The sequence below is a fragment of the Argentina anserina genome, chromosome 3 (assembly GCF_933775445.1).
Source record: "Argentina anserina chromosome 3, drPotAnse1.1, whole genome shotgun sequence".
Taxonomy (NCBI): domain Eukaryota; kingdom Viridiplantae; phylum Streptophyta; class Magnoliopsida; order Rosales; family Rosaceae; genus Argentina; species Argentina anserina.
In genome coordinates, this window is record NC_065874.1 from 13,552,788 (window position 1) to 13,564,841 (window position 12,054).

The 12,054-nt window shown below is 36.1% G+C and overlaps 1 protein-coding gene across 1 annotated transcript; it reads left to right on the forward strand.

Moving 5' to 3' along the window:
• Positions 1-5,940: 5,940 nt before the first annotated feature.
• LOC126789125 ((-)-germacrene D synthase-like) lies at positions 5,941-8,265 on the forward strand. Its single transcript, XM_050515197.1, has 7 exons — positions 5,941-6,060; positions 6,173-6,452; positions 6,549-6,921; positions 7,022-7,240; positions 7,361-7,523; positions 7,624-7,875; positions 7,969-8,265. The coding sequence occupies exons 1-7, from the start codon at positions 5,941-5,943 to the stop codon at positions 8,263-8,265; spliced, it is 1,704 nt and encodes a 567-aa protein (XP_050371154.1).
• The last annotated feature ends 3,789 nt before the right edge of the window (positions 8,266-12,054 follow it).

Genomic DNA, 12,054 nt, shown 5'->3' on the forward strand with positions numbered 1-12,054 from the left:
GTTTGGGCGAAGCAAAATTTATTTTTTAAGGACTTCGTGGCATAGCAATGATAATTTCAACATGGAAATGATAGCTTATACCTATTGGAACAAGATAGAAGACTGAGATTCAAGTGAAATGAATTATCATATGTACTTTGTGTTGATAAAGAAACCTAGAAAAAACATACCAAATAAACCCAAAAAACTAATATAAGAAATAGATATGAATCAATCGATATATACTTGAGATTACTTAATCAATAGGATTAAAGATGAAGATTTTCCCAATAGAGTGATTAGAGTTTTAGAGAGATAAAGAACTGTAGAGGACTGAGAGGAGAGAGAGTAGAGTCGTGAAACGGTTGATGAGAGAAAAAATCTCGACTTTCAGCCTATTTTTTTTCTTATGCTCGAACATGTAGTAAAATTTGAGTTTCCTTTGAAAAAATGGGGTGAGCTGCAGCAAACCAGCCCACCTCTGCATCCGTGCCTTCATTGACACATGGAAAGATATAAACGAAGAGTGGCTCCAACCCAGTATGAGTATCCCGAAGCCCCTACGATGGTTTATTCTGAATCTTGCTCATTTTGCCGAAGTTCTCTACAAGAATGTAGACGTGTTTACTCATTCTAAAACCATACTCAAGGGTTATCTTGTCTCTCTATATGCGAACATGTATCTGTGTAAACTTAACGTATTTTGGAACTTGAACTCTTCGTTAGCCATCAAATATGGTCTACGTACAACCACACAGTTGACGGCTAAAAGGTAAAGTAGCGGGTAACCTAAAGTCCTGCTCCGCGGTTAGCATAACAACTGCAATAAAAAATCCCCGAGATCGAAAGGGTGAATTAGCTCATTTGACCAGGATCTTACTAGAAGGAATCCGTTATTAAAGGAAATGCCAATTCCTAGCGGCAAGAAGTTTTATTCCTATCCTTGATTGGTTGCCGGTGCTGTAAATTTGAGAGTTAACAAGTCATATGATTGGATAAAATAATTTATTGCAATAGTTTGGTGCTGTAAACTAGCTATGTGCGTTTTAGAAAAATATATAACCCTTCATGCGACAGTGAAATGTTATTAATTCGATTATCGACTTCGCATTATGTGCATTGTGACTTTCAAGTTTTATTTGAAATATCAATTAGAAGCAAAAATGTATATTGATAAATTATGGGAAAATCACACCATGCGGCATATTGTAACAAGTTTTGCTAGCTTTCAATGAAATCATCAAGAAGTAGAAATGCACACTGTTTTTCTTGTAGTACTACCCACTTTATTAACAAACATATATGAGGTGAATGGTTACTTAGAAATAGTTTAGTGAAACAAAAAGGGGGGAGAGAGGGAGAAAAATGGACCACTAATACCTTGCCAAAAGCAAGATCAAGACCAGAATCGCCACGACGAGCATATATATAGCTGAATCAAGACACTCTTAATTTGTAAGATGAGAAATCGAACCATATCAATGAAAAAATACAGACAGTGAGATAAGTATGACTGTAAGTAGGTTAGAGCCGTTCGTGCTCGACTCGTGTTTGACTCGCTTTTAGTCAATTATGCTCGAGTTTTAAAAGTTAAATGAGCCGAGCTTGAACTCAATATTAAGCCCGACCTTGAAAATGAGCCGTGATTAAACAACAAGTATTTGACTCGTTTGACTCGTTTATCTCGCGAGCTACTTCGGATTCATTAAAAACTCGGCTCGTTTATTAATTAAACTTAATTTATTAATTTTTATAGTATATATAAAGTATAATTTTTATATAAGAAATAATATTAAACATATAACATTAGTTCGAAAAAGCTGAAATGTTTCTTTCTAAAATAATTAGTTAAATACTTTAAATAACGAGTTTGATTTGTTATTTTTAGTTTATTACAAATAAAAGAAATTTTTGTGTGACGTTTTGACATCAGATTTTAATTTTTTTTAATTTCTTAATCTTCAAATTTTAATTTCATATAATCCAAGACGGCTCGATTCGAGTTTGACCTCGTCTAATAATATGAGCCGACCCGAGCTCAGCTCGAGTTTTTTCAAACCAAGCCGAGCCGAGCTTAAACATGAAGCTCAAAAATTAAATTTTTGCCCGACTCGAACTCGATCAAATAAAAATGAACCAAACATGAACAACAATGTAGTCGGCTCGGCTCGGCTCATTTACATCCCTAGGGATATGAGGATGTTGTGAGCAACAATGTAAGGTTCAACAGAGGAATTTCCCTTCTTGCAAAACAAGTGACCGAATATAGAACATCGCCCTGGAGCTTGTATTCCCAAATCAAAACTTTGGTGTGCATAACCGTGGGGCCCGTTGAAAGTGACCCAAAGCTTAACTCTTATCTCCAAAAGCTTGGAAGCAGGTGAAGGCATAATGTTCAAAGTCTTTTCTGCAAGTCCTTGAGGTAAATATAAAGCTTAGTTGAATCAGTACTCTTAAACATTGTCTGTACATGATGATACAACATACACTATCTGTGTTCTATACATTCCAATGATATAGAATAACAAAAGGCTGGATCCCTGATTGGAAAGAATTTGATCTTAATTTCAATAACCTTTCTGCTTCAAAGTAGAATTATTTTCCGAAAAAAGTCTCATTCAGTTACCCATTTCAAGTAAAGAATGTATTAGACTATTGTAGTAGCTTATTCCTTCTGAATTTGGTGCTCCTGTTCCATCTGCATAGACTGTTGCAGAGGCATTTAGTAGCCACAAGACAACAACTGGTGAAGAAGATAATCTGAATATATAGAACAAAATCTTACTCGGAAATATTCTTGGCCACGATATTGAGAATCTGTATGCATTTACTACCATATCCTTCATCAAGTCTACATCACTGTAAATTTTGAATTCTTAATTTCTACTTGGCTAATAATGTAATTTCCAATACCAACATGGATGGTAATGCATCATTGCCATCGGTCATCATCATCTGAAGAACAAGTAATAAGAGGTTGAGCCAAACCTTCATTCTTGAACTCGAAAAGATTTTCTTAGCACGTAATCCCCACGTATTAATATACGTCAGTGGTTGGTCAAGTACGTGACTCAAGTCCTAGGTGCTATGTATCTGTACGATTCAAACCCAAGTTACTTCATTGCTCACTAGTTTGATGTTATTCAAGCTTCATTATTCAGAGACGGTGAGACCTGTATCTTGAAAATTAATTGGATTTAGCAGCTAAGCCATAGGCAAGTGTTGAAACCCCATTATAACATGAACGAACGCACCCAATATATCTGTCAAATCAATGTTTTTTTTTGGACATGTGTCTACAGGCTTATTCAAGGAAGATCGTCTAGACCTCTGAAAGGAATTAATTCTTCCCTAAACCTAACTTGAAGTGTTCATGCACGAGGCGGCTGTTACTTCTAGGTGGAACGGGGAGGTACCTGAAAAAACCTCAAATTGGAGTGCATGTGTCATGATAGACATCAGTAACTACTAAACCAAAGTTCATGAAAATAAAATACAAAGCAAACTAAGCTTCTATAATCCAACAAAATGACATTAATGAAAGCAAAATATCCGACGAGCTCTAAATAAAGATGTTCGACCTGTGAGGAACAGACCTAATTAAGACCTTATGGTGTACTTTATACCCTGAACAAGAAGATATAGCACCTTGCCACCTTTGGGGTGGTAGGGGTATTTCCCACACTAGCTAGGAGATCACTCCTCACCGGCCTCCTTTGTCGGAACAGCCTCCAGCCCCCACCATCTGAGATCGTGGTTCCGTTGAATCAGATTGAGCATCAACCAATTTTTTCTTGTTCGTATTGCCTTGAGGACGCCCGGGACCATGTTTCGCTTTACCTTTTCGAAACTAGCTTGTACTCCAGATTTTTAGATCACCACATGTTGACACAATAAACCCTAACTCCTCCCGGTTCAGTGGAAGAGGAGCCAGTGCTAAAGCATGTTTAGGACGTTTCCCTGCACCATCAGTCTCTTCCTCACGTTCTCAGTAAACCCCTGCAATTTTTTCTAGTGACAGGAACGCGGGCACCTCCCTAATCTGGAATAACGCTTTTTTTTATTCCGACACAAAAAAAAGGGGACTGGGTTATAACGCCATCTTTTATTAATCGTATGGCTTCCTTGATTAGCAAAACAAAAATGAATGACGCTGGGACTTGGGAAGAGGCACTAATTATTAAAATGTCGGACACAAAAAAAGGGGGCTGGGTTATAACGAAAATTCTTCTCTCCACCCTGTGGAGGTTCACCTGCATACGTGGCATAGCTTCAGCCACTTATTTCCGTCCGTTTTTGTCCTGGTGTTAGTCCATTTAAGTTTGATTTAGTTTTTTTAGAATACAAGACATGGTCAAAAAATCAATTACAGAAGTTGGATCTTAGTGAAATTTAAGGTAAGCTTTGATCTTTTTCATCTTCGTTCTTCTTCCTTAGAAGGGGTGGCGTCAAGGGCGTCGATGAGAACAAAGTCGGAGCCAGAGGAACTGGAGTTTGGATGATGCAGTTAGGATTTGTATTTAAGGGTGAACCTTCACTTGGGTGGAGGGAAGAACCTCCGGGGTTATAACGCCATCTTTTATTAATCGCATGGCTTCTTTGATTAGCAAAACAAAAATGAATGACGTTGGGACTTGGGAAGAGGCACTAATTATTAACATGTCGGACACAAAAAAAAAGGGGGCGGGGTTATAACGCGATATTTTATTAATCGTATGGCTTCTTTGATTAGCAAAACAAAAATGTATGGGTGGGCATAAAAAACGGAAATTCCGATCCCGTCCTGATTTCGTCCCGAAATTCATAAGGACGGGACATGACGGGACGTAGGTCTAAAAACGTTCGTCCCGTCCCGTTTCATAATAGTCAAATGAGACGTGTGACGAATAATTTATATTCCGCTTCATCCCGTCCCGTCCCACCTTTAATGAAAACTTAAAAATTCTTATATATTTGTATCAAAATGAAACTAATTTATGTTTTTAATAACTCTAAAATTATATCAACTCAAATAATAATGGTAAATTATAATCTTTTGAACATAATATACATTTTTTTAATTAAAAATTCATTATTAAATGTTACTTTGTTAATGAAAAAGTAAAAATATAGGTTTTTATTTAACTTCATAAGAATGTGAGATTTGTCCCGTCCCGTCCCAACCGGGATTAATCCCGAGTATGATGCATTCTTAAAAATCCTCGTCCCGTCCCGATTTAAAAGAGTGACCCGTCTCGTGCCCACCCCTACAAAAATGAATAACGCTGGGACTTGGGAAGAGGCAAGATGTTTTGTATTTTGCACATGATGATTGGGTCGCACTAAAGGAGTCGCCCTCATCTTTCGAGGGGTGAGGAAAGATGAAAAAAAGACGACGAGTCGTCGAAACCCTACAGCAAAGTGGCAAAGTATGACAAATTTTGCAACTCTAAGGTGATATTGAAATTTCCATCTATGTGTGCGTGCATGCATTACGATTAAGGCAGGAAAAACATATCTTGTAATCTTTGAATTGATATCTAACCAGAAAATGTTTTATGCTCATGTCTAGATCCAGTGGTTTCGTGATGAGAAACAAGCTGAGACTTCATTGTAAAGCCGTATGTTTATGTTTATTGTCTGTACAACGACATCCAATAATAATAACAAGCCGTATGTTTATCTTTATGGAGATATACTGTATATGAAATATGAAATAAAGTTTGACCGACCTATAACCAATATGAAATAAGTTCCAAAATTTGAGTCAATGCATGTGCAGTGATAGATTTTGACTGAGCTAATAATATATGCATGCATGGAATTTTCAGCTGGAGAGGATGGGAGTAATGTTGGATCTATAAATAGCAGGGACATATAGCAGCAACATCATAAGCTCTTCCATTTAAGCTAGCCTTTTCATACTTATACAAAAGCTCTCTAGAGTTTGAAACGTCTAACATTCAAGTATTTGTGTTAGATATGTCTTTCCCAGTTTTAGCATCTGATGCTCAAATGCCGAGAGTTGATGTTAAAGTTAGACAATCATCTAACTTTACTCGCGGTATCTTAAGTGATCAATTTATGTCATATGCTTCTGTGGTGCGTATGAACTAAGCTAATATATTGTTGTTGTTTTTTTTTGTTATGTATTAAGATCTAAATTTTATTGATTAATTTTACAAATTTGCACTTAATTTATCTGTATATGCAGGAAAAAGATACCAAAATTGAGAGTCGCGTCCAAGAATTGAAGAAAGAAGTGAATAAGATGTTAATGGCTCCCGAGGAAAGTATCCATGGAAAGATGAGTTTGATTGATGACATTACGCGCTTAGGAGTGCCACACCATTTTCAAGGAGAGATTAATGAAATTCTACAGACAATTCACAAAAACCCATGTCATGGTACTGACCTTCAATATGATGAAGATCTTCACTTCACCAGCCTCCGATTCCGTTTGCTTAGACAACAAGGTTACAACATATCCTGCGGTACGCTAGTCGTTTCCAACTTTGTCAAACCTATCAACCATTTCAAATGTGTTACCTCTAATCATGTAACTTATGCATGTGATGTTCTTAAAGCAGATGTGTTCAACAAGTTCAAAAACGGTGATGGAAAATTCAAGGAATCACTTGCCAAGGATGTAGTAGGACTACTAAGCTTGTATGAGGCCGCACAGCTTATGATGCACGGAGAGGACATATTGGAAGAGGCACTAGCATTCGCCACCACTCATCTCGAGTCTGCATTGAACCATTTGAGCTCCGTACTTTTAAAACAAGTATCTCATGCCTTGTGTCAACCCTTTTGGAAAGGCTTACCAAGGGTAGAAGCAGTACATTATATATCTATCTATGGGGATATCGATTCACACAATTCAACTCTGTTAACTCTTGCAAAGTTGGATTTCAACCTACTCCAGAAGGTCCATCAGAACGAACTAAATAAGATTGCAAGGTTAATCCGTAATAAGTTATTCTCAGTAAAACTAATATACATAAAAATGCATGCTAAGTTAATTGTAGGAGTAACATGTTGGGTTTGATAATTATTTCAGATGGTGGAAGGACTTGGATTTATTGAACAAGCTACCTTTTGCAAGAGATAGGATGGTTGAATCTTACTTTTGGGCATCAGCAGTCTACTTTGAACCTGAGTATCACCTCGCTCGGAATATTGTTTGTAAATTTGTTGCCATAATAACAATGGTTGATGACATTTACGACGTTTATGGAACTTATGAAGAACTAGAGCTCTTTACTGAAGCTATCGAGAGGTTTAACTTAAAATTTGATAATTTATTTGTTTAATCCTCATTTTGGCTATTATATGTAATTAATTGTTATAACATTTAAGATCACTAACTTGATATAGTCTATTAATTAAATTTGATCAGGTGGGACATTTCTGCTGTTGATCAGCTACCAGGTTATATGAGAGTTTGTTATGAGGCGCTGCTAAATACGTATAGTGAAATTGAAGAAAATATGTGTACTGAAATTGAAGAACAGCTTCCCAATAAGGGAAACTTGTCTCGCGTTCACTACGCTCGAGAAGCAGTAAGACTATATCTTTATGTGAATAACCATTTTTTTTTGTGTTGAAATATTAGAAGAGTATAAAATAATTAATCAATTATGTCTTTTGATGCGATCATAGTTTAAAATCCAAATCAGAGCTTACATCCAAGAAGCGAAATGGTTCAAGAAGAAATACACACCAAGAATGGAGGAGTATATGAAAGTAGAATGTGATACATCCTTCCTTCCTTTCGCAGTCACATCATTTTATGCACTAGGAGAGATAGCTAGTGTTACAAATGACACGATGGATTGGGTGTTAAGTGACCCTAAGATTGTGAAGGCTGCATCAGTGATTGGCAGACTCTTAAATGATATAGTTGGCCACAAGGTACATCATATATATCATATTTGCATCAGTATTCATACTCAACCATTGATCTCGATGCATGTTATAACCTTAGCCTTGTTGTCGTAAATGCAGTTTGAGCACGAGAGAGAACATATTGCTTCATCAGTGGAATGCTACATGAACCAATATGGTGTCACAGAGGAAAAGGCGAAAATTGAGCTAATGAAGCAAGTCAGTGATGCATGGAAAGATATAAACGGAGAGTGGCTCCAGCCCAGCGCAAGTATCCCGAAGCCCCTACTATGGTTCATTGTGAATCTTGCTCGTTCGGCCGAAGTTCTCTATAAGAATGTGGATGTGTTTACTCATTCTAAAACCGTACTCCAGGGTTATCTGGTCTCTCTCTATATCGAACCTCTGGCTGTGTAAACTTAATATTAATTTGGTACTTGAACTCTTCGATAGCCATCAAATAAGGTCTACACAGCCACAAGGTGCTGTAAGTTTGAGAGATAAAAAGTTCATATGATTCTAATAAAATTGTTTATTAAAATTGTTTGGTGCTGTAAACTAGCAATATGCATTACTAAAAAATAAATAACACTTCACGTGTCATTGATATGTTATTGGTTTGATTATCTGCGTTGTGATTTTCAAGTGTTTATTGAAATATCAATAATTAAGAAGCAAATATGCATATTGATAAATGATGGGAAAATGACACCATGCCGGCATGTTTACAAGTTTTGCAAGCTGTCAATGAATACATCAACAAGAAGCAGAAATGCACACCAGTTTTTATTAACGAACATCAGGTGAATGGTTACTTGGGAAAGTGTCTTCAGAACATCTAAAAATCATTATGTAAGTATGTAGTAATTTACAGAAGTTTAAAGAATACAAAAAGATAAACTTGCAACATGCATAATAATTCACATTTTCACACGGACTCTGCCCAGAGGCAAGATGTCTTGTATTTTACCAAGATGATGGGTCACACTGAAGGAGTCGCACTCATCTTTCAAGGGCTGATGAATAATCAGATACGACGACCCAAAACCTAGAACAGAGATTGCAACTGTGATCGAGTGTAATTAAGGTAGCTATGGGGTTTGCATTTTAGTTCTTATCTGGAGTTGAGATTTTTATCAGTGTGTGCATGCATTACGATATTACGGCAGACACAGAACATCATTTATAATAATCTAAGTTATTTAGAAACCAAATGACTCAAGTTCAACAAGTTGAATGACGGTGATGGAAACTTCAAGGAATCACTACCAAGGATGTAGTAGGACCGCTAACTTGTATGAGGCCACACACGTAAAGTTCACCCGAAGATAGTCTTTAGCTCTTGTCATATCATAATTGACAACCCCAACTGACTTACTATCTCACTGGAACAAAAATCTCACTAATCCTTATCAAGAAAAAAAATTAGAAGATCTCATTGATTGACCAATTTGCTGTTCGTTGATCATCTGCTCAATCCTCGGCTAGTTGAAATTTCGCACCGCAACCTCAGAAGTGGCGCCACACCTACCTCAATCTGCTTATGGATCCAAATTAAGCAACATTGTTGGTCGATAGTTTTACAAACTTACTAACACATCCCACTACTAGCTTGTTAATTAATATTATAGGACTATATAACAGAGAAAGTACGTAGCCCGTTATAACTGTACATTACATAGCTATATACTATATACTCTTATAACTACATTATATCGATCAATCAAGTCGAGCACAATGTAGCCTCAATCGCTCTTAATGTTTTTCTTCTTGCTTTCTTCTTCTATTGGCGATTTCCCAATGACAGATGGCGAGAGACAGATTGTTCTTCTTTCTCATTCAGTTGGTTGTACCATTTGTAATACCAGCCTAGATTTTACTTTAAAAAAAAATTGGTCTACACTTGAGTTGCTGACTTGCTGTCAATCCGAGAATTTATATGACAAGGTCAAAACAGATAAAGTAACAAACATCAGAAATTCAGAATACTTGAGCAGTATTAAAAGATAAACTTCTGTCATTTTATTTATCAGTACATATAATATTGTGTGTAGCACCATCAATGTAAACATGGTCGCTGAATGCATGCATTTAAGTAGTTCAATGTAATAATCCGAATTTTCAATTTGCATTTCTTGTAATTTCTCCAAAATTATTCAATGGTGATTTGAGTAAAATCGCATTCTACACTTTTGATTTAGTCGTTGTTTTAAGTCGAATCGATTCTCAGAATCAAAAGCCTGAAAAACGATCAAGTTCTCAAGGGCTCAAGAGTTGACTTTTGACTCGTCGCTCATCTCTAAAACATTTCTTCAAAAACATTGTAGAGCTCGTCGATACAAGTTCATAGACACATGACATGCGTAAATCGGACATCGAACGAAAACGTTACGAATCAAAAACGATGTTGGGGCATTTTTGGAAGTAGTAAAAATAGGAGTAGAAAAGAAAAAACCCTAATGGTGTGTTTGGATGAGGGAAAGAAAGATGAAATTTAATTAAAAGTGAGGATTTTATAATTCCAAAACACAATTCAGTTGTTTGGCAATTATAACTTGGGAATTATAGATTTATGTGGAAAATAAAAAGGAAGGTTTTCGTTGCTTAAATTCCATACTTGAATTCCCCACAAAATATGTTTCATTTGCAAATTCATTTTCAGTGTTAAATTATCTTTCAAAAAAAAAACTCTATTTATATTTTATCTCTTTAATTTATTTCTTAATCTATCACAAACTTCAAATTCCACACATATATAACTAAACAGTAAAATTCACAATTAACGATTTTCAAATTAATGGGTTTTAAGATGCCATCATTTATAAATTCCTATGGATTTTACAATTTCTTTATCCAAACACACCATAAAGTTAAAAAAATCAGAAAATTCAAATAGAGGCCGCCTCCCTTTTCACTCTCTTCCCCCCCCCCCCGACTTTCTCTCTCCTCATTCTCTCTCTATTTCACAGTTCCTTCTCCAGCTTCTTCCTCTGCCGTCCGGCCACAAAATTCAGCCACCATCGACAACGTTGCTGTGGCAAATTCCGGTGTTATCTCAGCTCGAGGTCACTCATTCCCGACCTTAATCTCTCCTCTAGGCATGTTTTCAAAAATTGGAAGGCTCGATTCAACCTACAAAGCTTTTTTGATACTCAAGACCACCACCAGCGTCTTGGTCGATTTTCGGCCACTTCCCAGCCATTCCGGGTTTAGCTCCAGGGATAAAAGTTGTCTAACTCTTCATGATCTATAAGTTTTGTGTTTGGGTTGTGTTGTTTTGAGAAGGCTTAGGGTAGCAGCCCGAGCATAGGTGGCACGTCTGGTAGTGCATGGAGTAAGGGATTACTTTATTAAGTTGTGCTTGTCGATACGGGCATGTACATATATTATTTGCATATGTTTGAATTAATTTGATTGTGTTGGTGAATGTTGTTGTAAAAATGACTATATCGAGTTAACTTATGGAGTTTTGGATTGATGTCTCGGTGTAGTGGTCGAAAGAGGTTAGTATTGTTCGTGGATGACCTTGGTAGGTCATGGAGAGAGATTGCCTCTTGGAAATTTAAGGATTGAGTGTCATAGTAAGTAGTGACAAATTGTTTTGGTTATTTATCAAATTAAAATTGTGTTACTTAGGTGTTTGAATTGGGAGCTTTGTACTTACTTTGGTGATATTGTTGGTGTAGCGGGAATAAGAGGTGAGTAAACCTCACTTGATGCAAATTTACATTGAGATATTAATATGTCCATATTTCTGTAACTTGTAAAATTATTTTATTCAAATATGCTTTGTTTTGACTTGATTGTCTACGGTTCATGGATAAGTAAAATAATATTTAAATTAAAATAAATTTTGAAACGTTTTAGTGAATATGGACTGTGATTAATGGTTGAAAGTGAAATTAGATTATGCATGTTATTGTTATAATATAGAAATAGGTATGTGTACGTTTAATGGTAATAATAATATGCACGTATACAATGCCAAGTTAGATCGTGATATTATCATGTTCTTGTTGTGAAAATTGTGGTTAATCATTGGAGATGTTGATATAATATGGTAAATTCACATTTGTATTAAATGATACATATATAAGTTGCTATATTATATCGTATTAGGTTCATGTAACATTGGTGTAAGAATTTAGGGCTTAGTAGTTGGAATTGTTTGAATATTGTTAGAAAAGTGATTGTCGAATGATTGTG